Genomic DNA, 27,889 nt, shown 5'->3' with positions numbered 1-27,889 from the left:
CTGAAATCTGTGAATCAATGGAAACACTGTGTTGAAGGGAAACTTCTTCAAGTGAACCATCATTTATCACAAAGCATTTATGACTACATTATTTTATGTTTTATGGACAATTGTTGATCACATGCATATTCAGCAGTTTGTAGTCCTTTTTGGCTATTTCATCCAGGTATATAAGAAATAGCAAGTCAGCAGAAGTACGTGGAATGTGGAGGGACTCACGGTTCTCTCATTATCTGTTTTTCTACACTTTGCAGGACTATTAGTTATTAATTTAATAAATCCCTGCAGTAATAATATAGCAGCTTAAACATATCAGAATCATTACATAAAATAAAACTTTAAAGTTATTTGACTTCTTCAGATGGAAAAATAAAACTGAAAATGCAAATGTTTAAGATTCTGTTTCCATCCTTAGAGTAAGCCTTCCAAAGGCACATTGAAATCTTATAATATCAAATAATAACATCAAACACAGGAACAACCATCCACTAATTGTAAGAGAAGGCAGTTCTTCTGTACATACTGGAGAAACACTAACACAATATGTCAGTAAGCAGAGTCTGATATATATAGTGAAGTTAGATGTAGTGAAAGTAAATACAAGTGATAGTGTCAGTGAGTTTTGGGGGTTTTTTTCTTCAGAGGATTGTTTATAGAGAATCAAGGCCATCTAAACAAGAAATGCAACATGCAATGGTCGGTTAGGTTTACACCCTGTGATGTATGTCAGTGCTTCATGATAAACAACATGTAACATCTGCAAAGAGCTAAACAGGACCATTCAGATAATGTTAACATGGTCAGTGTGATATAGAGATGTGACCTCAATAAGTCCTTTCTCTATTTTAAATGAAATAGAATAAACCCTATAATTTGCATTCATTCTAATTATGTTCAATGTGTAATTTAAAATACTTTTTGTCATTCATAAAAATATCAATGCATCCATAACTAGACGTACTGTGAACTTGCAAATTGTTCTTGAAAATAGCATAGAGTTAGTTTTTTTTTTTGCCTTTTATAAGAGTAATTACTGTCAAATTCAACCTGCAGGTGATCAAACAGCAGGACATTGTCAATGTATGATATTAGAAGCATCATGATCATTTTTACCCTAAGTATTAGGCATAATACAGAGCCTTGAGGGACACCTTTTGTGACATTCAGATAACAAGAATAGAATAGAATAGAATAGAATAGAATAGAATAGAATAGAATAGAATAGAATAGAATAGAATAGAATAATTATTTATTGTCCCAAGTGAAGAAATCACAGCAGTAAGTTAAAGTAAGTGGGGGAATATAGCATTGCATATTTACACAAAATAAAAGTAAGAAACAGTATAAGGAAATAAATACTGTACAGTCATTACAAATAGCAAGCTATCTAATCACTTCCTCGCACCCGTAGATAAGCTGCTGCTTCAACATAGAACATGGCTGATGCCACCCCACATTTATTTACCGTATAATATATTATATATTATACAGTATATATATTTATACTTTATATAAATAAATATATATTTATTTATTTATATTCAATCATGCATTATTTATGTTTGTCATAAAAAAGACTGCATTGTAATAATAATAATGACAATCATAATGATAATCATAAATAATGGTTTTAAAATATTTCTTTAAACATTAACCAGATAGTTTTGTGGGTCAACTCTCAAGTTGTAATAACTATGGACTAGACATAAAAATAAAAAAAAAAGTGCCCTCCCGGTCTGTCCCACTTCTGTCTGCCGGTGGAGCCATGTACACCAGCACGCTCCCGTTCCGTTCCGTTCCGTTCCGTCCCCCTACCGGCCCGCGTCCTGTCCCCGCCCCCTTTCTCCTCCTCAAGCCTTCGCTCCGTACGGGACCGCAATGATTTAGAAGTTCAGGAATCCCACGTGACGTCACCGGGAGGGTGATGTAATGCTTCTGTAAATAGAACGTATTGTCATCGCGCTCCAGTCCAACGTGGTTCCTCTCTGGAGCGCCGCTCGTCCCTCTCTCCACTTGTAGGTAAGCCTGCGTCTACTTTTCATTCACAAAAACTTTTGGAAACCGCGCAACAAGCGGCAGCAGGCGCCGGTCGCGGCTTTCTCGTGAGCTCTTCGCGGCTTCGGACGGCTTCCTATATCATCTTAAGTTTATCCGTCCATTTATTAAAACCAGCTGGAGAAGTTACCGGCGGCGGGACTTTTTGTAGGGTTAGGTGTCCTGGTGAAGTCTCATCAGCAAGCGGGACGGGGTTGAGCGCTCCGCGTCTATTTAGGGGGGTGTGACAGCACTCTTCATACAGCTGTGCCGGCCGGCCGGGCTTGTTTTTCTGAACAGGTTGTTTTTAGTGAGCTGTGGGACAGAACCGGGTCATGGTCCTGTTCGGACACTGGATTTACCGGCCGGAACCAACTGCTTGAATTTGATCCGAATGAACTGCGAACCTCAGGCTCGGTTCAATTCCATCTTCTATCAAATATGGAAACTTTAAAAGACAGTAAGTTGGTTCATCCTGAACGCATCTGAACAGTGTATTTAAAATGTTTAAATCCTCAAAATTACCAAAAGTTATGTGTTTTGTTCCATGATTATTTATTATTCTTAAACGGTTGATTTATCTGTCTTAAATGTTTGATAAAAAACGATTGCCAGTATATCCAGAACCCAAATTAATCCCTCTTAAAGTCGCAACATATTGGCCGTTGTTGTATGTAGGATTTATGCGTGTATGACATCATTCTGCAGTGACGTAATCACTCTGACAGAAGGATTTTGCTGAAAATGTGCTGAGTCTGCTATAATTTCAATGATCTGAACTTAAAGTAGAGAATTTTTATGCTTCATGTCCCTGAAGGTGTGCAGCTAATCGTATTCCTTCAGCTGATCGTGCAAGCTGCCCATTTTCTATCTGTTATCGGGACCTTGTGAACTTGTTTGCTGTATTTTGTAACTCGTGTGTAGTCACACACATCCACGCACGCGCACACACCTATGAAGTCACCTCTGCTTGCCTTAGGTTGGAAAATGGGGGCTGAGGCAGGTTCAAACCTGTCAGGAGTGTAGGCCCTGAAGTGTGGCCTTCCCTCTCCCTTCCTTCTTCTATCTGCCTCTTTTTCCACCCGTAGTCACTGCCCCTTGCCCTTTCCTTTCCCCTCTCCATCACCCTTGCGTTGCTCTCCCACCCGCCCTCCCCCTCCTTCCTCACTCTTTCCACTACTTACGGAGGCATATTCTGTTGCTTTCGTGTTTTCAAGAGCTCTCACTCTTTCCCCTTAGCATCAACAGTCAACTCGTCTGGTTACACCTGATGCCGGAGACTTAAGTTTTTCTTCCTCTGCTGTCAGACGGAAACAAAAGGACTAGCAAAAAAACTTATAGCGCCCTCCGACAGAGGCGATCTTCTCTGCCCCGCATTTGTGTTGATGCTTTCATCCTGTGAGGGCTTGATGCAGGCCCCCGGTCTGCCTTCTACGTGCTTTCAGCGCTCTTATTGTGAGCTGGGCGCCCGGTGATAGCATAATTGCAGGCACTACACTCAGCAACATCACTGCACAGTAACCATGAAAAGTCTTACGGCTAAGAACTTCAATATCCGGCGTGCGGTGCTTACAGCACGGTGTAAATCCCTTTTGAGTTCTTTGAAGGTTTTTCCTCCTTTTGTTACGGTAGAAATCCAAATTTCAGTCTTTTATTTCCACTTTTTTTTTTTTTTTTTACACTGTAAAACATTTGGGGTGCATATGTACGACCTCCTTTTGCTCACAATTGGAACCTCGTTTACATTTCCAACAACTCTGAGCTGCTTCGCCGTGGCAGCGTACCCACAGTATGGTGCTGCCACTGCCATAGTTCATAATGGGGAGGATGTTTTCAGGGTGATCTAGAGTGGAAGTTTTTCTCCACATCAGAGTGTTTTCCATAAAAAAACAAAACGTTTTAATTGGTTGCAAAAGTTCTATTTTGCGGCATCGGAGTCAAATAAAAAAAAAAGTATGATTTTTCTTCTACTTACCAATAATGCACTAGTTTGTGTAATCTTTTTTTTTTAATCATAGAATAATAGTATCAAGCTTCCCCACAGTGTGATGCTGCCACCACCATGCTTCACTGGGTGTTTTTAGGGTAATATGCAGCTTTCCTCCTCATATTATTTTTTTCTTCTACTTGAAAATTATTCAACACTTTTTAAAATTTTCTCCTAAATTCCTAATCAGGCAGATTGACATATTCCCATAGCATGACGCTGCCACCTTTACGTGTCACTTTTAAAGAAAAAACTTTTGTTAAAAAAAAAAAAAAAACAGACCCATCATCTGCTGAAATACGTAACACGTACGTTCCACACTCATGTAAATAATGTTTTACCTCTCATGTGTTTTTTTTCATCTTCAAATGATTCTTTCTGCAGTGTAACTATCTGACCTGTGAGGCACGAGGAATGCTCCCCTTCTCGGTGGCAAGGCTCCACATTGACACATTGTTCTTGATTCTTCTGTCTGTGCAGGCTTGTGGATGACATGAATGACAAACAGGACAGGCCTTATGTGTGCGGCGCCCCCGGCTGCTCTCAGGTCAGTAGGACACGGCGTGACTTGCATTCTAGTAAAAGACCAGTTTGGTAATTTATTTCTTTATGTTCTTATGGAAATTAATCACCCTTCTACGTCACCTAATAATAAAAACAGCTTCTAAAAATAGCACCCGGAGATGTGACATCATCCTTTTCTCATCAAAGGAGTCAGATTTTCTTAAACACTGATAAGATTAGGAGTATTGTGACCATTTGCGATAAGAGAAATAAGCCGATGTGCTTCAGCAATTTATGCCTCGACTCTTTCGCTTCCTCTTTCCGGTGGGACCTGCAGCGCTTCCAGCTAGAGGAGCACCTGCTCATTCACAGACACAAGCATGAGATGACCCTCAAGTTCCCCCCGATAAAGACGGACATAAGTTTTTCAGGTGAGGTCAGATCGTCCACCTCCCTGAGGTGACCACATCTTGCATGTGTCGTTCTGTTCTCTCCTCCCGGTTCAGCATTGGGAGGAGAAACACTTGTCATCAAAAGCTGTTATAAAAACCAGCTTTTATGTCTGTTTTTTTTGTTGTTTTTTTTACCAGTTGCACATTTATGATATGGTTTGCTTTTATAAACTGAGAGCTGGATGAAAAAAAAAAAAAGAAAAAAGATGGCGATATGTTACACAATATATGATCTGATAACCCCGGAGCAGGTTTCCTTCCCTCAGGTAGTCCGCGCTGCGAAACAGAGGGGCTCATGTTGCAGCATGCACAGTTAAAGTGCGCCGGGTTAGGCACAACATGGCTCGATTCAGAAACAAAAACAGGAGGACGATTGATGTCTGAATTTATATATTTTTTTGTCTCTTTTATGTTTAAAGTAAAAAGCATTTGGTGCACAGGTTAGATTTTTGTGTAATCAGTCTAAACATTTTAAAATTCAAGATAAAGCCCCCTGATAGATAACACTCCTTTGTTGGTGTTTTTTTGGCTGTTCAGGAGCTTTTGGACCAATTTCCTTTGATCGGGAACGCTAGTTTTGGTCAGTTGGGCATTCGAACAGGCCAACGATCACAAACACACATTAATGATTTGGAATGGCAATCCCAAATCCCTGATCTCAGCTCGATGGAAAGTTTCCAGACTATTCTTAAACTATTATTTTAAATGAGCTCTATTCTCTCGAAAAGAAAGGTTAAATTTAAAAACATAATTACACCAGGAGATTGTTATTGGCCAGACTACGTGTGTGGTCTGTCTGGCCCTTTATGATTTAATTTCTAAGGGAAGTTCATATATATATATATATATATATATATATGAATTTCAAATGTATACAAGGTATACTGCCCTTGATCCTGTATGCAGAATTTAGAACTTTGTATGAATTATAGACAGCATTCGCAACAATAAAAAATTTTTTTTAAACTCATTGAAATTGTTTTGCATTAATTTTCTATTCTGAAAACATAAATAAATAAATAATAGCACAATAATAACATGTAATTTTATGGAACAACAGGCCTCGCAGTTACAGAACATTCTGTTTTACACTGAAGGCGAATGAGAAACTACTGTTTTCTTTGATCCGCGTGCGTTTTTGCACGCAGCATTCTAACGAACGAACACGATGAACCAATTAGCAGATATAATGGTTGAAGTAAGCCCAGCAGTAAGCAAAATGCTACATCCACCTTGAGGTATTAAAACATTTTCCTTCATCTAGTGAAAAATTGAGACTGTCTCAATGAACCCTAAGCACATTTTTAAGTAATCTTAAACGTGACTAATGATCTTTAGGACAGTTGTATTAAAAAGTAGTATTTTAGATCCAATGTTTTAGATTTAAAAAGTCATGTAGGTAACACATTTACATAAAAACCTGTAAAATCTAAATCACTTTCGAGTCGTTTTTATTGGATCATGACCTCTTTGTTTTCCATTTCTATCTCCTATTTCCTCATGTAGTCACCCTGTGGTTTTTATTGTCTTGTGATAGTCTAAACAGGGTCATTGTTGTCGTTATAAAACGATAATAAAATAATAAAAACGCGCGTATTCAGTGCAGCGGATCTTTTTGTATGTCGTGCGACAAATTCATAGTTGTGTCAGTGCCAGATCCCTAAAAGAAACCGGCAAAATATTGAGTAACTTTGTGATTACTAATTGAATGATCCAGTGAGCCATTATTATCAAAGCTATGTAGTCAAAATGCTGTCACACGGTGAGATGTGTTAACATAGGATCAGCTGTCTCTCTGGATGTAAACATTAGAGTGGGATCTAACCTCCACAGATTCACCCACACCCCTCTGGGACCGTCGCCTCCCCCCCCCGGGATCCCGTGTCCTGCAGTCTGTCTCGCCTCCTGCAGGAAATCTGGTGTCAAAACAATGAGCCCGGCTGACCCCTGACCCCTGCATGTTTAGACGGCTCAGAGAGACAGACCGATGTTATCAGGGAGTCAGGCTGGGAGCTCGACTTGTCTCTCTCCTCCTTGCATTACAGCCTGGATGACGGTTGGTTTTAGAAGGCGTATCGGCTCGAACGGCGGAAGCCGCCGCGAGAAGCTGGGCAGCGAGGGATGAATTTATGTTAAAAAAATTGAAATCCGTCTCTCTCTCTCTTTTTTTTTCTTCTTTTTAACATGTGATTGCGTGTGATGTTTTCAGACCAGACTCCGACCCCAACGCGATTTCTGCAGAACTGTGAAGAGGTTGGTCTGTTCAAGGAGATCGAGGAGGAGTTTCTCCAAGCCCAGGAAGAGGAGAATAACAAACAGGTACATAAACAAAGGATTTGCTTCTTCTTGCTCTTTGAAAACAAAAGTCCCATCGACATGCGAGACACAGTGCAGACCTGTGCGAGTTTGCTTGTGGAGTCTGTGATGGTGTGTGCCTGGAGCGGCGTTTGTTTGTTTGCGAGGGGTGACCAAGGGAGTCAGAACCAATTAGTCGACTGCAGATATCCGACCTGCTGCGGGAAAGACAAACCAGGCGATCACATTCTCCCCTCTAAATTAAACAGCCAGCCCTCAAACGCAAAGGCACACACCTTGGCGCTGGCTCCGAGTTCTGAAAAGATCCGAGCCAGTTTGTTGCTTCTGCTTCGTCCTCTGCAGACGCTGTCTCATAATGGGCCGACTTGTATGAATCAGCAGCATCTAAAGCCCCAGCTGCAGCTTCAGCACCCTCCCCAGCCGCCGCTGCATCATCCCCAGGGCCATGGCCCAATGATGGCGCCGAGCTGCAGCCTGGCCGCCCAGCAAGCACTGTCCTGCTCCTCCGGCGCCTCACAATCTGGATCGGTGATCACCCAGGCTCCCTCCACCTTAACACATTCAGGGTGAGTATAGCTTTACTTTGCTTTATATATAGACACACAGACACTTGTATTCCAAATGACATATCAGTATCATATTTATTTGCAGCGTCTCGCAAAGGTTTTCATGAACGTTTTCACATTATGTCAACCTTGCAACCACAAACTTGAATTTATGCCGTTGGGGCTAAATGTAGTAAATCAGCGCAACTTTAGAAAGGGCTTACAGGGCAGTAGCCCAGGGTGCTGAGCTTTGAGGACCTCCAACCCCTCAAAATTTAGCTTTTTGGTGTTGTGTATGTTTTACAAACTTTCCACTTCACATTAAACACATGGGCTCATTTTGAATGTGGTGTTTAGATTTTTATTAATTTAAACAGCTGTCAAATATTTGAAAATTATGAAGTGATAGCACATGTAAGGCATAAATGTAAAGTAAAAGAAAATGATACATGGTTTCGTAAAATATTTACAAATAAAAATCTGACTAGCATTCAGTACCCACTTACTCCAATCCCCCTAAATAAAATAAAGTCCAGCCATTTTGTCTCAAAGGTCACCTTATTAGTAAATATAATCCCCCAGTGTTAATTGAACTCAATATTAACTACAAATATTAAAATCTTGTCTTTATTAAAAATAAATATTAAGAAGGCCATTGTTGAAAGAAATTCCTGATAAGTCCTATTTAAAGTTTGGCTCTAGCCAAACAGCTGACATGTGAATGACGGTGCTCGGGTGAGACCACAACTAAACTTTCTGGCTTACATGCAAAACATGTATAGTGGAAAACTAACTTTGTACCCCAATACTCTAATCCCTTTAATGAAAAAATTGTTGTGCCAGTGTCATGTTATGGAAAGGAAATGAATAAAAGTGAACAGAAAGACTAGAGACAAATACAAAAACCCAGTAAAATCAGTTTGTGGTTAGAATGTGGCAAAATTTGGAAAAACTTATGATGTATATGCATACTTTGCAAGGCATTGTACTTCACTGTCTGCATAGCACAGTGCACAACATGCACACTTTTTTTTTCTTGTGTTCCTTGTTTTTGACATGTTATAACTCATTCTGTCGGGCCAGCTGCTGGCATTTTCCTCTGCATAATTCATTACCTCATTAATGAAGTGAGAGCAAGGAAGAAAAAGATCAAACATTTCATTCCAAGGGAACAAAGTGCAGACGGAGAACCGCTGCAGCATAACGCCCACTCAGTCCTGTTGACTCTACCCGCCCCAGTGCCCGACTAACCGCCTCTATTGTGTCTGTAAAAACTCAGAATCAGACTGGAGTCTCTCAGCGCCCGGGCAGCTTCCTTGGCTCCCTGGTTATCACCCAGTTCAGCTGACAGATTAGAGGAGGTTCCTGTCTTTCATCCGACCAGCTCCCAACAGCTGCTCCCACTCTGCCAGACAGTTTGGCTCTAGATTTGTTAACTCAGGAGAAACTCAATCTTTGGGATTTCTGAGAACACAGGCACGCACTATGCTATAGACGCAAAGGTAGATTTATAAGAACAACGAAACGGAGAGGAAAAAAACATATCGGTACTACCCGAAGAAAATCATGTCCACATGTCCAGCCTTAGCCAAGTCATGATAAATTAGTTAAACTTTAAAGCTACATGTTTTGAAATATTTTATCAGAATACAACCACAAATGCAGTTACTTCACTTTTCCTTGAAACACTGTGGGGACAGCATAAATCTGTGGATTACGCTATTTGGATTTCACGAAGTTTTTCCGCTTTATTTAACAGTATATTTTTTTATTTACTTCAGTTGGTAAATTTGCGATATGTTATCAATCAGTCTGTACTTCTGCAACAGATTTCTAAATATGATGTGTACTGCATAATATGAGACAATTCAGTACCACATGACGCACAATAATTCCACATAGTAAAGTTACCATTAGAAGATGCAATACAAAACAATACTCCACTATATTATATACTCTGCTCTAAAATTTCATGTGATAAAAATATGAAACAATCATGAGATATAAAGTCATGCCGTGATATATCATATGACACAATGCCATACAATACAATATGACATGATTTGATTCGAGTACACAGTGCCCCCGCCCGCTTATTTGTGGCTCAGTATTTGCAGATGCACCTTATCGTGTACGTTTTTTCAGTGGAACGTAACTTCAAATTGAAAATCATCTTTGTGCAGATTCTTCTAAAAAAAAAAAAGAAGCAGCTTGGGAAGTTGAGATACCTTGGCGCGATGCTACTTGACATTTTCTTGACGCTGATTGGCTGTTACCCAAAGAGTGGAGATAAGGACGACTGTTGTGAGCTCGTGCGGTAGTGCTAAGATAGTTTCCGTTGTGCAATTAATGAATGTCAAAGGTGTTTTTGATGTTTGAATTGTCAAAACAGGCTCTTGCAAGCATTTTTAGAGGGAGTGTCAACTATTTGCGGATTTTAGCTAATCAGAGGGGGTTGTGATCCCTAACGGCCACAAATACCAGAGACCCTCTGTGTATGAAGGTACATTTTGCTGTCTCTTTGCTGTTTTAGGCTTATTGCTGTCCAAATAGCTGACACAAAGCAAAAGCAAATGAATAAACTTTTAAAGCAAACCTGTCCCCACCAGTACAGAGGATTGCATCATTTGGATTTATGAGATATATTTTTCCATCACAAAAAACACAGAGGTTAAATGAAAAGTGCTTTAAGCGTTCATGCAGATCAGCAGTCTTACCTTATAATCTCAATAGTCTTGTAGGTCCTGAAAATGGTACTATCTCTAGAAAATAAAGCAGTTGTCTCTGAACTTAAAAATGTGCCTCCCATTCTAAAAGATGCTATTTAGGCTAAGCAGTTAGAATCCCAAGAGTTTTGAAAAAATACAGACATTTTTTTTTCTTTGCATTCTACAATTATTTTTTGAAAACCTAAAATTATGTACTTGTTATTATAATTCCATTTTCCTAAAAGAGAAGCAAACTAACATCGTACTCGCAGGGAGACACAGGACATTGTTTGTCTTTCATCCCAAGTGCCCATTTGACATTTAGGTCTTCCTATCTCCTGACCTACATATCTGACTGGATCACGCGAGGAACATAAACAAAACATCTGCTACATCTCTGCTGATGATTAGCTGAGTCAGTAGAATGAGCTGCAAACATCTGTCGTGGCTCAGGCAGGCCGTGACAGGACAATACGGAGAGAGAGAGAGCTGACAGTCAGTCACGATGCAGTAAATCAGTGCCACTCAATCCAGACATTGCGTTAGTCAGTGAAACCAATAAAGTGTTACCGAATGTTGCCTGTACTATAATTCCGACTGTTTCCAGTGATGTTTACGACCCGTTACCATGGCAACCGGGTTTCTGAGCGTCTGACGACAGGCGGCGTAAAGCTGTTTTGGGTTCGCCTGCACTTGGCTGTATGTTAAAGGAGACGTAAATTCCCCCGAATCAATAATGACATCCTTGCCGATGACATCAGAGCAGCCGCGGAGACCCACGCTATCCGACTGGCCCTCAGCCAGAACGGTTAGGTCAGCAGCACATGACACCCAACGTTCTGCATCCCTGCTGTGATCCCCGAGCCTCCATGCTCTCTTTCAATCTGTCACTTCTTTCAATATAGCCTACTGTGTTGTCTTTAGTGTGTTTCTCCTTGCTTTCCCATTTTGAGTTCTTATTATTCAATTTGTTGCTTCACAATCCCACATCGCATCTATAGACCCGTATGTTGAAGGATGTTTTTCTCTTGGCTGCTTGAAAGTTATTTTCATATGTTATTCATTTGTCTTTATTAGTAACAGAATGGCATAGTCTAGGTCTGCCTTGTGTTATTTCTATTTTTTTCAAAAGGTTTTCTGGGGATAAATTTTTTTTTTATAAAAATGATCTAAAACAAAGTTTTTGTTTACGTTTTTCCCTAAGAAGAACAGAATATAATATTTTGTCCTACAAAAAAAAAAAAAAGGCCAGTTGGCACCTATCAGAATTAAAGAAAACGAAACTTAACAGATTTTTTTACACCAATATTGAATCAACATATTCTTTCTTTTAATGTCTGTCATGGTGGTGGTGTTGAAGTTCCTAAGTTTCAAGTAACAAAATAAAAAACAAACAGAAAGCTTCCTGAAGTTAAAATTCAGACTTGAAAAGTTAGGGGCAACAACTGATCAAACACAGAAATAGGGATATGCTTTGAAAATAACCTTTTAAAACCATTTATGAAAATGTTATAGATTTATTTGAAACATGAGAGGTTTCGAAAAAGGGCTAGTTCATGTTTTTTTTTATTACACTGCTTGCTCAGTGTACATTTACTATTTGTTTTTTTGTTTTGTTTTTTTCTTTCCAAATATGATATTTGTGCAGCACAAGGAATGTTTTTTTAAGTGCTTAGAAATAAAGACGAACTTTCCAAAAATATGGAAAAAATGTTCAAGATCAAGCTCTACCATCAGCTCTACCATCTCCACTCTTGTTGCTTATCAACGTCTGGCTATTAAAGACGGGATCTCTACTTTAATCATCTTTTATCCTATAGAATAACCAACACCGTCATAAAAGTCCTATCCTGCCGTGAACATTTGTTCAAGTTTTACTCCCATGTGGACACGACAATAAATGTTTCAACTTGTGCCTCTTTCTGAACTGGGGTCGATGAAACGCTAGCTGAGCAGAGCTTCCTGGGCTGACCTGTTTTTCTTTCTTTGTGACTGACCACAGGCCGGCTCCGGGGGCGCTGTCCTGCCTCCTTCAAATGCGGAACAGACACAGACAACCTCTGCCAGCCTCATTACCTGGCACCCTGCCAGACCCCGCCATGCAAGGGGCATCTGCTCAGCACATGACCGTAAGTGTCGGAGGCTTTGTTGCCGTGTTCACATTCACACAGTTTCGCCTGTGCATGATCGATTGTTTAAAAGTGATGGGGCGTCTATTTGTACAAGCGGGACGTGCTCGCAGAATTATAAATATTTGGTGTCGTTTTTGAAATTTTTGACGTTCGGATCTATTTGTCGAAAGCGTCGGATATTAAACGGATGTGACAAAGACGGGAGGCCTTTCTGTTTTTTAATAATGAGGTGATGTTGTGTTGTTTTCTTAGAGCTACAAAAATATTTGTGTCAATATTTTGTCTTCATCAGATAGAAAAGCAGATGTCTTGCGCAATGGGCATACCAGCTCCTGTTCAAAACCCATCCTGTTGTTCTCCTCAGGTACCACTAAATGTTTTTGACTACTACAAAATCATCATTGTTTATAAAAAAATAAGATATCAGCTAATCCATCTTTATGCACTCTAGTAGAATTAGATTGTAAACTTAACATACAATATTTTAAGGCATACATTCTCACTTGGTTTAATGTACAATACAAAAATTACATCACGCAATGTGATACGATACTGGCAATACAATACAATATAATGCAACATATATAGCAGTGAGATCCGATAATGTAATCCAATATGATATGTTGAATCAGAATTAGCATAATTAGCTATGCTTGTGCACGCAAACAAGAAACTTGACTTTGGTTTCACTTTGCTCTCAACGTACAGACATTTAAGTACAAATACGTAAAAATTATGTAACAAGACGCAATATGATATGAAGTTTTGTTTTCCGTGACTGACCACAGACCATTTTGACGCACTTTTGTGGGCAGTGCTGTAAATCTCGCCGTACCACAAGTCACAGTTTATGGCGCATTCCTCCAAGGGTGAAACTCAGATCTTGAAATTACATTCGGTTTTTAGAGGACAGAAAACAAATCGAGTTTGATCACTGCTGTAAACATGTGCCTGCAGTTCATGAAGACTGGCTACATCTGGCTGCTTTCATAAGATACAAACTGCCATTTGACATGAGTCACTATCCCACTATCCTTTCTGGGAAATTTGAATTTCCCAGAAAGCTGGCACGCTGAACTCATCCAACCTTGATTCCTCAACATTTGGGAATTTCTTTAATAATTCCCAAATTATGTCTGGAATAAGATGTCAAAAGTCTCACTGAGCTTTGGTAGTGGGTTCTCAGAAAACTAGGTCGACTCTGAGTTTCATACAGTGAAGCCAGTTATCTTAACTTGTCAGTATAGATGAGACCTAGCAAGATTTACCTAGCAGTAGCAACAAACAAGCATTATCTTTTTTGATCACAGTCAAAAGTTAGCTATAGGTCACTTATATACCAAACATTTGAGCTAATTTCCTTAATTACAGATATCTGTATGATAAAGGGAACAAAAAGACAATGAACAACCATGTCTCTAGGTATCACATGTCTGTTACTTAACATCCAGAAGCTGCTGGATATATTTTTGTAGCTCAATAGTCATCCAGCAGCTCCCATCATTCCATAGTCACCTGATGTGATAGTTGTCGTGAAAAGTGTTGTCACTGCAGCTCGCCCCAGCACTGGTGGAAAGTTCAGGAAAAAGTCAAGGAATCTCACCTTTCACAGTCACATCTGGCTTTTAATGTCTTTACGCAAACCAGAATACCCAGAAGGTTGAGAATCCTTAAAATACCTGTTAAAAGTGGGGTAAAAAATGAATTATCTGGAGACCCAAGAGCTGTATTCAAAACCAAACTTCTCTGAATCTACAATGTGTTGGAACCCATAGCTTTGGCTGTGAACATGCGCGGTGATTCGGATGTCAAAAGCTGGGCAATACTCCCGCAGCGGCTTGAAGGCAAAGATGAGAAGAAGCAAAGGCTACAAGTCCTTTATGGTGAATTTATTGAGTAGTCAATGCATGAAGATCCATTCTTTTGGCCATAAAGTAAAACCATCCTGCAAGCGGCGACAAAGAGTGGCGAATTATCCTGGAAGACGGTGACTCATTTATATATTTCTCCATGCTTTCGCTCTTTGCTTTGGGAAAGTTACATTAAGTACATGCAGCTGGAATCTATTTACTAATTAGACCTACCTACTAATTAGGTGACTTCTAAAGGCTCTTTGGTTCCTTTAACTTTACAGTGATCCGCTACTTAATGTTGCCTTATCACATAAATCCGTGATGGTGCATATTGAAGCTTGTGGTAGTAACATGAAAAAAATGAGGAAAAGTTAAAGCAGTATCAACATTTTTGCAAGGCTTAGTACTGTTTCGCCCGGGCCAGCCCGTATGATCTTAAACTCTTAACTGCTCCTCGTTCGTCTCAGCACACCCGTAACAAAGTCAGTTGTCTTTTCCGGATCTTCAGCACAGCACATTGAGCTACAATCAAGTGTTATCAGGCGCTATTCATTCCCAGGTGTGAAACGGGACACTGCCTCTTTAAAACCACAGGAGGTGCATTAACATGCCTCTGTTGTACAGTAACAGTGCACTCAGCTGAAGTGGAAAAACAAACATTTGACAAGTGGATCAGTGTTTCATGTAAAGTTTTATGTCTTAATTCACCAATCCCTCTAGACAGAAATATCAAAGTGGTGTGTCATCTAGGCCAAGAAGACCCATGATGTAATCAGCAGCCCCAGCGTCATGGTGTTTGTATGTAGTAAACAGAGCTGAAATACTCATGCCCCGTCCTGCTACGTGTGTGTGTGTGTGTGTGTGTGTGTTTGTTTGACTGGCGGCCTGGCTGGCTGGTAAAGTTGGCACGGACACTTCGGTGACCTCATCCTTGGCAGCGACTAAATGTACCCTTTTTTTGTAGCTGAATGGTGAAGAGAGACAGACACAGAGAAAGAGAGAGCGAGAAAGAGAGAGAGAGGGAGAAAGACTGCCTCTTCTCTTAAAGAAATATTGTGTAACAGCAAGCAGATAGTAATATTGGGAGTTGGGAGGGAGGTGATGTCATGCTCCAAACATGACCTCTCCCTATCTCGCTGAGTGTGGGAGAAAGGTGAGATGAGGTTTAATTTAGCTCGTACAGTCGCTTTAGTCAGATGATACACGGGAATAATAAAGTGTGAAGGGATCAAGCTGCAGATGGCACCATTTGGATGAGAACACATTATCCCTCCTATCGACGCTTGTCAACACCGTTGGAGATCGATAGAAGAGACTCCAATTATGGACAAGATCTAATGGTTGTTTTTGTAAAGACCGTTAGTCTATTTTAAGACACTTCAAAAAGATATTAAAAAAATACCTGTGTGCCCTTTGGGTTCAGTGTGTACCTCTGATCACCAATGCGTTCACACTAAATTAAGAGTGTCCTGCAGATTTAACGATGATCTACAGACTTAAGGCAAATTTGAAATATCTCATTTTTGTGTAGGCAATCAACGTTTGCAAAAATGTCAAAATAAATAAATCATTTATTCATGATTTTTTGTGTGTGTGTGGCACATGACAGCAGGTCACTTCAAAGTAAATAAGAAGTATAAGAAAGGCCAGTTTAAAAAAATAAATAATTTGCACAAGACAAAACAACTGTGTCATCCGTATAACTATGGGATTTACAATTGTATAATTAAGATGCAATGTTAATAATAAAAATTGTGAGATGAATTGGTCCAAGGACAAAACCATAGGGAACACCCTTGGGAACATACTTTAACCAAGAAGGTTTTTTAAATTTTTCTTTCCCAGCAATATTAATTTTCTTTAGCTATTTTTAGGTGAGACATAGTTACATGAACTAATCATTAACTCACAATATATATTATTTATTAATTATTTATTTATAATTTTTTGGGGGGGTAAATAAAACTCATAAAAAAGGTCTGGTCAACAAAAGATCAAAATTGTGGCTGAAATTTTCTAATGAAAACAAACATATTCACATTCAGCTTGTTTCAAGTTCAACTAAGTATATTTGCACATATACACAACTGATATGAAATGCTAACCAAATGAACTAATGATACCCTTACTTAGCCTTACCTTTACCCTTATCGTGCTATACTATGCTGACACTCTGTCTGCACCAGTGAAGATTCGCTCGCCTCACCAACATGTCCTGTTTGGCGTGTCTGAGAGCACCTTGGCATTTTTTTTTTCACAAGCCTGACGGCTTATTCTTTGATTAATTCTCTTCCTGTGCTCAGAGACCCAAACAGACGATGGGGCATCATTACTCTCATCAACACCCGGGAATGCTCGCCATCAACAATCCTGTGACATCCATGGGTCACATGATGGAGATGATGTCACAGCGCCACCACGCCCCTCCACTACAGCAACACCACCATCCTCATCATCCCCACCTCCCTCATCACCATCATCATCACCAACCCAATCAACAGCCACAGCTTGCAGCTCCGCCCCACACCTACCAGCAGCGATGCCACGCTCCACCTCCACAGCACCTACGAAGCACTCAGAGCCTCCAGCTTCACCCGTCAGGGAACGCAGCACACTCTCATTCTTACCAGTCACCGCCATCACGCCTGCATCAGAACTCCCCACCTTCACCCCCAATATCCGCCCCACCACAGGTGCAATGCATTAACACAAAGTACACAGTCTGTGTTGGTGTTGTATTTGTGCTTTCAAGCAAAGTGATGCTACTTTTCGATGTTTTTTGCTTTTCTTTTCTTTTTCTTCAGTTATCACCAGTTGCGCAACAGATGCAACTGTCCCACTCTCAGCATGCAGCACAGGCAAGCTGTAGCGGCAGCAGCAGCAGCGGGGGCAGTGGCGGAGGGGGTGGAGGAGGAGGCGGCAGCCGTCGAAGAAGATCCGCCGAGCAGGACCCCGACGAGCGCAGGCAAAAGTTTCTGGAGCGCAATCGGGCAGCAGCAACCCGCTGCCGACAAAAGAGGAAACTGTGGGTGTCGTCACTGGAGAAGAAGGCAGAAGAGCTTACGCACACAAACCTACAGCTGCAGGTGGGCAACGCTTCCTTTTGCGAGGCTCTAAGACTGAAAGAATGCAGACTTGAAGAATAAACTTCAAAGTATTTAATTGGGATTTAATGTGATAGGTAATATCCGGGTAAGCGTATTTCTGCAAAGCATCACACTTATCAGATCTATCTGCATCCCCAGAACGAGGTGACGTCACTGAGGTCAGAGGTTGGCCAGTTGAAGCAGATCCTGCTCACCCACAAGGACTGTCCCGTCACTGCACGGCAGAGGGAGGCGCAGGGGTACCCCAGTGAGTAAAACCCCTTACCCTGCACCTCTGTCTAGACAGCCCAGCAGCTTTCCCAGATCGTCATCAATGACCGCTGAGGTTATTGTTCAGGCATATTGTTCCTTCATAGTGCTAACAGTGAATGCCACATGGCTGCATGTTGTTTTACTATAATAAAGCACTCTTCTGTTCATTCAGAGACCTTAAACTGTGTCCCGCAGCACTTTGGAATAAAATCAGCTTCTAACCCCACGTTCTCCAAATATTAGCGATGCACTTTTTGTTCCTCAGGAGAGCCGATCAAACACTTAAGACGATCCGTCATCTACATTTACATTTCAAAGAACCGTACATGTTGCACTCCAGGCAGGCTAAAGTGTATGTCCAACATAAACTTTATCTGACTGTCATGACGAAAGATTTACAAGCAGCTGTTATACAATGATAGCCTGTGTTATATTCATATATTTCTATTATTGTCTTTTTACCTGTATGTACAGTATTCAGTTGTTAAAAGAATAAAAAAGAGATGTTTTCATATGACCTGAGCTGTAGTTGGTTTTTATTTGTCTGTTAAAACATAGAAAGCTCAAAAAGCTCAATCCGGCAGCGGACAACCCGAACGTTATTGGTGACTTTGACAGATGTCTCTGTGTCCAGCTGCAGGGGTGAGTCCAGAAGGGAGTCCCACCCCTGCAGACCCTGAGACTCAGCCACACGCCATCCAGCACAACAGCGTTTCCACCTCCTCGACAGCCGGATGTGACAACGAGCACGGCCCCCTCTCTGGACTCTAACCCCCGCCCCCGCTACAGATAATAGCGCTGAACTCGACGAGTGGATTCATAAATCCATACAGACTCAAAGCTGTTTTACCGGCATCATCAGCAGCCCTTTTGTTTTAATGTCAGGTGCTAAAGCAAGCCTTGTTTGCAAAACTCTGGTGTCAACTTTGACTCTTGTGTTGATGAGGAAAATATCTGGGGCTGTTTACATGAATCCAACCTGCACTTCTAACTCACGGGTGATCCAAACACAGACAATCTCTGCATGTTTTGCACTAACTATTCATATGTTTATGTACACAGGTTGGAGAAAGAAAATGTTTTACAAAAAAAAAGAAAATAAAGTAAAATAGAGTCTACCTGGGTTCAATTTAATCTAAAAAAAAAATTATAGGACTTATTTTTGTAAAAGTACATAGACTCCAAACACACCATTTCCAAAAACATGGCGGTGGCAGCATCATCTCGTGTGGATGTTTTTCTTCAGCAGGAACAAGAAAACTGGACAGAGACAATGGAAATGTAGAGGGAGCTAAACAAGCCAACGCTGAATGAAAACCTGCTTACGACTTACCCGTTGAGAGACTTAAAGCCATAACTGCAGAAAAAGGACAGCTAAATGCAATCTCTGCCCTTCCTTTGTACATTTCTACAATGATTTGTGTTGTTCTGACTCAGAAAATGCAATGAAAGTGTACTGAAATGTGAAAATTTCAAGGAGTATGAGTACATCTTGCATGGCCCTGTATATTTTTTATATGTAACTAATTTTGCAGCTGCTGGTTGCACACATTTATGCCTTTTGTTTTGAAGCAAAAAAAATCATTTCAATGAATAATACAACTGTATTTGTTTATTAATAAGTAAACCACTTCTTTACAAAATGTTATTTTAAACATTGCAAATGTGTTCTTGTAAATAAAGTCAATCAAAGCAGAAATCTGTGTTCCAGAGCCATAGAAATGGAAAGAAAGATTGTAAACTGGCTTTCTTTTTTTTTTTTACATAATGGAACTGCACTTCATGTCCAAATCCCACTCAGATGATTTACGTTTCAACCTAACATTTTGTACTGTAAATATATGGACTGTGGCTGTACATCTAATGCTATAATAATAATAATTATATATATATATATATATATATATATATATATATATATATATATATATATATATATATATATATATATATATATATATATATATATATATATAATTCTGTTATCTTCACGTGGTTTTATGTCATTTTTCCTTCATAAAAATAGATGGGACGTTTGGTTGTTTGGGGGAAGAATTTGCATGAGGAACTGTTGCGGTCCACTCTGCCCCCTAGCGTCCGTTTGGGTGTAACGGTTTTGTGACCACATCAACCGAAAGAAACTGAAGCGCTTTGGGGTTTTTTTCCCAGCATGCACTCATAAATATTTCTTAACATATTGTTGCACAAACATTTTAAAGTGGTGTTTTCCCTTTTGTTCAAATGGCACGTCATTTATATTCAAGTATGTACATGTAAGTGTTCAAATCTTTATTTCAAACAAACAAATCTTTCATGTAAACATTGAAAATGAGTAAAGATGAACTTGAATGATCGACTCTTTGACCTTCTCGTGGTCTTAAAATACTTCTTTGTCTACAGATTGTTGCCTGTTGGGACTAAATGCTGGAGGCACTCCACCCGGTTGACTCAAACAAAGACACTAACCATTGCCAGAGTTCTCCAACATTAACACTGTTAGAGCCTCACACACAATTCAGGTTTTCCTTTAAACCTTTAGATTTATTGTTCCGCCTTCTGAAATACAAACGGTAGTCTACGTTTAAGCTCTGAGTGACAGACGTTTAAAATATTAATAGTTTTCAGCAGTATCATCAACATGAATGGACTTTGAAGCCTAAAGGTTACAGTATAACATTACATGAAAAATAATAATAAAAAAAGAGAGACTGCAGAGTCCAGATATCAAATCTGTCCTCTTCCAACGTGTGTTTCACCTGTCCCGTGTGAGTACGGAAATTTACACTTCTTTTTTGCTTTGCCAAATAAATCGATACATATAGACACAAAGTATATCATACATAATTAAATTGTCCACAAATGCTTCCATTACAATTTAGGCACATTGTTGGAGACATTTGCTCCCAGCAACTAGGTTATGCTCAATCTGGAGGTGTACGCACTTGTCCACACAGGAAACCCAGTGTGCATACTGATCTCCTTGTGCTTTTTTGTGTTTTGTTTTCTGCGTAGTATTAAACGACATTGTTATTTTTACAAAACGTATAAAACATAATACAAATAGCAAATCTGCCAACCAGCAGCCCTCATCACATACTGTACAAATTTTAGACAATACCATGTCTGTGAACTGGGTATTAGCACCATCGCTGAAATCAGTGGTACAACATCCAATATGTGCACACATCCACTCATAAAAAAAATCACATATGTTGAGACATTCTCAGGTGCAAGGAAATGAAAGAGGAAAAGGCCTCATTACGGAAAAAGGAAGTCTGAGAAAATGGACTTCCTCTGGAGTCTGAAATGATCATTATGAGCTCAGCTGTGCTACAGCTGAAGGAAATTGTTCTCTGTAAATAGAGTCAACCAAAGACAAATGTTCATGGCCTGGTTTTGCAAGGTGTATACAGTGAAAAACAGTTTGTTTGATTTTTTTTTCAAAGAATTAAACTTAGTCAACGTCAAATATTTCTTTCTATACCGTGCATTTCCATGTCTTTTTGTGTTAGTCAGAGAATCTCTGCATATTGCCGTCTCTGCGAACACCACAGCTGTCTAAAAAGCGATCACAAGGGAACTCAATGAGGTCTCCTTCCTCCAGGGGAGCAAGCCGAGCTGACCGACTGCTCTGGAAGCTGGTGAAGTCCGTGGAGACGGAGGTCGCTGCCACAGTGGGACGGAACGGTCTCCTGGTGGAGTACATGTGGCGCACGTGGACGGCTGACTTCCTCTTTTGCAGCCTCCTTCTGAGGCTCCGCCCAAGCCAGATGCCACTGATGACCAGTAGCAGCAAAGCATTTCCCACCAGTGTCACCACTGTCACCAGCTGGAGGTCAGACGTTAGAGAAGTACTGCCCTGACGGCTGGCCGCCTCGGGGAGGGTGACCAGTCCTGCACAGTGGTCACGGGGTGCCACGTGGCACACAAATCCGCCAACTACTCCTTCCACGCAGACCACATAGGTCACCCCCGAGGTGAGTTCGCGGAGGGTCACAGAGCGAGAATCTCGTCCGGCGTAGACGTAACGAGGGAAACGGTCCGGGTTGCCGAACCGGTCAAACAGAATCCGGTAGTGGACTTCGTGTAGGCCCAGTCTTGGTCCAGGGGAGTAGCGATGATGATCTCTGCTTGTCCAGTAAACGGTGACAGTGCTGGATGTCACCTGATCAACTGAAACATTGGTGATGAAATGTCGGTTGAACACACAAGGATCTGAGATAACGGGAGGTGCCTCGTCTCGATCTGACCTCAGGAGATCAAACTTTTCTCCTGGCTGGACAGGCTCTCTGGTGCTGAGCCATGTGTTTGTTGGATGGCTTGGTTTGGACGTGACTAATGGACCAATCTTAGGGATAACATTTGACCTGTGGCTTCCTTTGGTACGTCTACCAGCTGCCTCTGTAGCAGGTCGTGACTCTTTCTTTGTTTTCTTTCCTTTCAGGATAGAAGGTTCTGCTGCCTCCAGACCACCTTGGTCTCCTTGGATTTCTACCTCTTCTTGGCCACCTCTTTTCCTTTTCTCCCCTTCTCTCCTTGTCACTGTCCCTCCTCTGTTAAGCTGTCTTAAACCTTCTCTTTCTCCTAATTCGGTTTTATTTCTGTCAACTCGCTCCTTCCAATTCTCCTCACCTTTCCCCTCTCGATCTAACTTTGTTCCGTCTTTCCCATCTAGTTTCTTACGTAGGCCTCCTCCCCGACTGTCCTCAGGCCCAGATCCACTCTGACAGGAATGGTCCCAGTTCCCAAGGGGATGCAGTTGGGAGCTGTTCACATAGTCCAGATATTTCCCCCTCAGAGTTTCCGGGTAATGGCATTGCACAAACACAGTCAAAAGCTTTTGCTGAGAATGAGCAGCAGTCATCCATCTTTTCAAATCCTCAAGATGACAGTCGCAGGTCCAGTTGTTGCCGTGAAGATCAATGTTCTGAAGAACACCGTTGAAGGCAAAGATCTCACCTGACAGACTGGTGAGAAAGTTGTTCTTCAACCTCAGCACCCTTAGGTGTTTAAGTCTGGAAAAGGCGGAGGGGTCCACGCTAACAAGCCGGTTGTGACTGAAGTCCAGCACCTCAACCCTCTCCAAAGGGTCGAGCCATCCAGCGTTAATTTCCTCGAGCTCATTGCCATCAATCAGAAACTCCCTGAGGCTTGACAGTCCCCTCACTGCGTCTCTGTCCACGCGAGAAATCTTGTTGTTACTGAGGGAAAGTTTGGACAGCTTCTTCAGGTTTTGGAAGACGTGGTTTCCGATGTGCCCGACTTCATTTTCGGACAGCAGAAAAACGGTCAGAGATCTGAGGTGGGAGAAACTCAAAACATTAGAGAGGGCCGACAGCTTGTTGTGGGCCAGGTTCAGAAAGCGCAGGTTGGTCAGTTTCAAGAAAGCGTTTCTGTGGATGTGATGCAGTTTGTTGTGCTCCAGATGTAGATACTGAAGGTTGGCCAAACTTGTGAAAACAGAATCCTGCAGAACCTCTAACGAGTTACCATCCAGGCGCAGTTTAACAAGATTATCCAAGTTCAAGAAGTTCTCCGGCAGGATTTTCTTAATGGCGTTGTCATTCCCATAGAAAGTAGACAGTTTATGCAAAGACTGCAAACTCCCAGCAGGTAAAGCTGTTAAAAGATTATGCCCCAAGTAAAGCTCCTCTAGCCTGGACAGTTTCTCGAATGCTTTTGGGTGAATGGCTGCTATTTGATTGTACTGCAAATTCAGCCTAACGAGCTTACAGTACCGTGCGAAATCTGAAGCGGAGATGTTCGTGATGAAGTTGCCCCCAAGGCTCAAGATCAGCGCATCATCTGACACCCGCGCGGCAGCTTTGGGCACAGCGCGCAAGCCGCGGTTGGCGCACACGAGGTGCAGCGCATGCACGCAATCGCAGCGCTCGGGACAAAAATCCAACACCGGGGAGGAAGATGAAAACCCGCCGAGCGACAGCAGGAAAAGGCATATTCCCACCAAGGAGGAGCCGCTGGTATCCATCTCCACATTCGTTGTTCAGGTGTAGGCGCCCCGCTCCTCTGTCATGCCGCGGAGCGACCCCTCCATGACTCACGCCGTGATCCGAAAAGCGGCGCACACCTCAGGAGCATTTGCGCCACACGCGTCAAAAAAAGCAATTCCATTAGTCCAACGTGCTCTGGTGCTGCTCACCTCCCGAATGCATCCTCCATCCCCCCAAGTGGTCATCTGCTGCGAATTACAGAGCACGCGCGCACACACACACACACGCATGTGTTCTTCAGCGCACGCACACGCTGAAGAAGTCCCTCCCCTGCAACTCTGCGACCCTACCGGAGCCAGATGTGCACGCCTCGTCTCTTTACGCACAAGATTCAGCACCCCGCGCGCGTCCCGTGAAAGAGCGGAAGACCCTCTGACCGACTTTTGAGCGCGCGCGCCCCCACACCCACTGAGGGGTGATCCAAAGCGGACGCTGGAAGATTTGCTTCACATGGAACCCCAGGAGAACCCCCCTGAATGTATTTATTTATTTATTTATGTTTTATTCACCAAACTGATCCCTGTTTGTTTTTTTTTAAACACTTAGTAAAGCAATCCTAGCATCAGTTGGCCGTGAGGTGCGTCTTTCTGTCCCCCAGCAGAAAGCCTTCAATAAGTCCACTCATTTAGTCTGCATGCGCGCTGTGCAGTAACTATCATCTCAAAGTCTGTAATGTGATTTACATTCTTTCATTAAAGCGTCTGTTTTGGGGGGTGTTGGGGGGGGGGAGGGGGCGGAATAGGGAGCACAGATGGTTCGCATTTGTTTTGAAGAATTAAGAAGGGCGTACTGCTAGACTGCTGGAAAGACTTACCGAATGTGAATTAGAGAGACGCAGGGAGCCTAAATACAGTCTGAGGGGGGTGGATGAATGTTTAGTCCACAATTTTACAGACAGAGAGGAATGACTCAACCTGTGCATTAGTTTTCGGAACCAGGTGTTTAGCTCGCAATGACAAGATATCTGGACTTTTATGATAAACATGGGAGTCAGTGGCTTGGAGAAATGATGGCTCCTCCAGCTCTTGACGTTTTGTCACATCCTAACCCATAAACGTCAATGCAGCATATCTAGACTTTACACTAACTCAAAACAGTGCAAGGAATCAGATAGTTACCAAGACAATTGTGATTTTCAATGAAGACGGAAAGATTAAAAATAAGAATAATAAAAAAAGATGTAAAATCCAGTATATATTTTTGTTTCAGGGCTCAAAGGATCGAAAAAGGTTTGATGCATTTTCTTGTAAAGTTAACAGCAGTAGCTTCACAAGAGTCTGAGTTGGCCCCACCAAAGTAGTTTAAATTTAGATTGGAGGGGGAAAAAAAGAAACTACTGTATATTAATTTGCAATAATTCGTTGCAATAGCAAGTCTATGTTTCCATCTAATGTGTTGATTGTTATTATTATTATTATTATCATTTGCTTATTTTGTCTCAGCGGTTCTTATTACTAACACACTGTTGTTTCAACTGCAGGTTTGCTGTTGAGTTTCCCAGGTTTCATGTTCATGTCTGGGACCCTGAGAATAAAAAGCATCTGAAAGCTGTATCAAACTAAACAAAACAAAAAAAATGTTCAAGCACATGCAACACATTTCCAGATCCTGCTTCCACCGCCATCCAGATACGAGTGATGCAATGGTTTCCAGAGCCGATGTGTTTGGTTGACTGTTACTGATTTTTTACTTTTTTTTGTTTTTTTGTTGTTGCATTCCCAGCACATGTTGAAAACATTCAGTGGCCAGCAGTATTCCCATGCATAGCTTCTGCTACACATCACCAGACATTATAGACTTGTGAGTGTCTGTGAGAAACAGATAGAAATACAAACCCAAGGGGAAGCCCATCCTTCCCTCCCCCCTCTTTTTTTTCCTGGAGGTCATTTCCTGTTTGGCCATATCCATGTTATACTGATCTGGGTGTCTTCTACTCTTTCTCTCTCTCTCTCACTCTCTCTGTGTGTGTTTGGCTGAGTGTCTGTCAGGTCCATTTTGGTCTTGCTTCCTTAAGGGACAGCACACGCACATTGAGAACACAGTTGGACCCAGATTCTGCAGGTCCGGTGTTCATTTGTTTTTTACGGAAGCTGCCTGAATTGTCCCCCCAGGATTCAGAGAAACAAACAAAAGTTTCATCTTCGTCCCGCTTCTTAATTCAAGATAAGAAGTAACTCCCGCATCTATAGAGGAACAAAAGGAGCACGATGCATTATTGAAGGAGTTCCACTGATAAAGTAACCGGAGGTAAAGTGGTAGAGCAGCGTTAGACTGATCCAGACAGCAGATTGGCTGTCTGGGCTGACCCAGATTCACAAACACACTGAAAAACATTGAGAGGAGTATGGTGAACAACTCTCAAAATTGTGTTTGGCTAATACGCAGCACGTAGCAAAAGTATTCATACCCTTTGAATCACAAACATTAACGTATTTGTTGCAATTTTATGCCATAGACCAGCACAAAGTAAAGGTGTAAGAGCACACGTAAATCTGGAAGGAGTGTGGCACAGCTGGAAACTCGAGAAGAAACGTTTTAACCTACACGCAAAACTCTAAACGTGGTAGAAAACTCATGTGTTTCTGCTATAACCTTGCACGAATGTACATACCCAACAGTTATTAAGTTGTAATTTATATTGCTGGATCCAACTTTTCTGTGTCAGTGCTGGGTTTCACCCCGGGGGGGTTCAGGTGCTGAAACATTGTAATATTAATAGGAGCTAAAGGGATTTTCAAGCAATCTCTAAGCTCCCAGAGTTAGAAAGATCAGTTGACTCAGACCTATTGAAGAAGCAGATGGTTGGGGCAGGAAGAGGAAGTTTAAGTTTCAGTCACACAAGCTCATATTTTTCCTTCACATTAAACTTTGCCAAACTTGTATCCAAGGGAATATTACTCTTACAAGGGGGGGGATGTTGCTTTACTGGTTATTATTGGAGACAGTATGGTGTGTTTTTTTAGAGCTTGGTGATGCATTACAACAACAAAAAATAAATAAATCAAAACACAGAACTGAGTTAGTTTTTGGTCATTTATCTACATGTTTGTTTTCAGTTCAGCGACAGCTGATACCCAATGGGACAAACAGTATCTATCAAAAATAGTCATACCCAGTGATCTTTTTCAAATTATGTCGCGTTTTTGCAGCCCGAAAGTTTAATGTATTTCATTGAAATTCTATGTGACAAATCCACACAAAACAGTGTATAATACAAAGAATAAATGTGGTATAGGGGTATAAATACTTCTTGCAAAGCAAAGTGTTGCAAACCGATGAGTATGGGTGAGATGACAGTAAGAAAGATGTTGTAACAAGTTGGGACATGCGCACAGGAGTTTTGTGCCAATAAAAAAAAAGCTATGTATTATATTTCTCTATTTCTGGTGCTTCAATCTTGCAATCAAAGAAGACAAAACTTGGTCATTTAGTTAACGCCATGCAGGAGGTTATGATTGGTGTGGATTGTTGTAACCTAACCAACAGAGAACGATAGAGGATGGCTGCTTTCTGCAACCACAAATTAAAATCATGTCAACATTCTGTCACTGTTGCTTCAGCAATACAAATGAGCCGACGCCTCGTGAGGCTTTTAGACCACTGACACTTCAACTTCCTCTTTGATTTTCAAGCACACAAAATGGCTTCTTTGCTCTGGTGCCTGAGTATTATAAATAGAACCGTCTGATAAGGTGTTACAGGTCAGTGATAGTGCTTAAGTTTGGATGCTTTGACTCTAGTTGAGGATAATTTAGTCGGTTTAAGAGAATTTTACATCTAAAACATTTTTACCTTTGCATAGGATATTGTTTTGTAAAACATAAATTAGTAGATGAAGAGGAGCGCGATGGCTACAAGAAGGTATCTAAATTTTTATTGTTTTTTTGAGGTATTACTGAGCACTCAGCAGCCAAAATAAATGTTTGGCACTGAGAATAAAAACGACGATAAAGTCCGAGAAGCTGTGACAAAAATTACACTTGTTTGG

The 27,889-nt window shown here is 41.2% G+C and overlaps 3 protein-coding genes across 7 annotated transcripts in view; 1 reads left to right on the top strand and 2 right to left on the bottom strand.

Annotated features, from left to right (window-relative positions):
• LOC103472509 (juxtaposed with another zinc finger protein 1) overlaps positions 1 to 10,645 on the bottom strand; it is a 32,653-nt gene extending 22,008 nt beyond the window's left edge. The window contains exon 1 of the mRNA XM_017307587.2: positions 10,556 to 10,645. The gene's annotated coding sequence lies outside the window, so the exon portion shown is untranslated. The remainder of the gene's footprint in view (positions 1 to 10,555) is intronic.
• Positions 1,826 to 19,589, top strand: LOC103472184 (cyclic AMP-responsive element-binding protein 5). Of its 5 annotated transcripts, none has more exons than XM_008421629.3 (11): positions 1,826 to 2,015; positions 4,502 to 4,568; positions 4,863 to 4,956; positions 7,187 to 7,296; positions 7,636 to 7,859; positions 12,549 to 12,675; positions 12,971 to 13,042; positions 16,835 to 17,224; positions 17,336 to 17,617; positions 17,777 to 17,885; positions 18,525 to 19,589. In XM_008421629.3, exons 2-11 carry the CDS (start codon positions 4,515 to 4,517, stop codon positions 18,659 to 18,661), a joined length of 1,599 nt encoding a protein of 532 aa, XP_008419851.1. In that variant the 5' UTR covers positions 1,826 to 2,015; positions 4,502 to 4,514; the 3' UTR covers positions 18,662 to 19,589. The 5 variants fall into 5 exon arrangements, with proteins under 5 accessions (XP_008419851.1, XP_008419848.1, XP_008419850.1 ...); XM_008421626.3 differs by having other exon boundaries at positions 1,827 to 2,019; XM_008421628.3 differs by lacking the exon at positions 1,826 to 2,015 and adding an exon at positions 2,026 to 2,494.
• A 575-nt stretch (positions 19,590 to 20,164) lies between these two features.
• On the bottom strand, positions 20,165 to 24,361 carry tril (TLR4 interactor with leucine-rich repeats). Its single transcript, XM_008421625.3, has one exon. The coding sequence runs from the start codon at positions 23,877 to 23,879 to the stop codon at positions 21,399 to 21,401; it is 2,481 nt and encodes an 826-aa protein (XP_008419847.1). The 5' UTR covers positions 23,880 to 24,361; the 3' UTR covers positions 20,165 to 21,398.
• Positions 24,362 to 27,889: the final 3,528 nt, after the last annotated feature.

The sequence above is a fragment of the Poecilia reticulata genome, chromosome 11, assembly GCF_904066995.2.
Source record: "Poecilia reticulata chromosome 11, P_reticulata-male-v2, whole genome shotgun sequence".
NCBI classification, from domain to species: Eukaryota; Metazoa; Chordata; class Actinopteri; order Cyprinodontiformes; family Poeciliidae; genus Poecilia; species Poecilia reticulata.
Note: the sequence above shows the minus strand (reverse complement) of the source record. Positions and strands in the feature narration are given on the sequence as shown.

Coding starts and splice junctions, on each gene's coding strand:
- LOC103472184 (XM_008421629.3), top strand. CDS start 4,515: ATGAATGACAAACAGGACAGGCCTTATGTGTGCGGCGCCCCCGGCTGC. Junction 12,676..12,970: donor CATCTGCTCAGCACATGACC/GTAAGTGTCGGA, acceptor TGTCTTCATCAG/ATAGAAAAGCAGATGTCTTG. Junction 17,225..17,335: donor CAATATCCGCCCCACCACAG/GTGCAATGCATT, acceptor CTTTTTCTTCAG/TTATCACCAGTTGCGCAACA.
- tril (XM_008421625.3), bottom strand. CDS start 23,879: ATGGATACCAGCGGCTCCTCCTTGGTGGGAATATGCCTTTTCCTGCTG.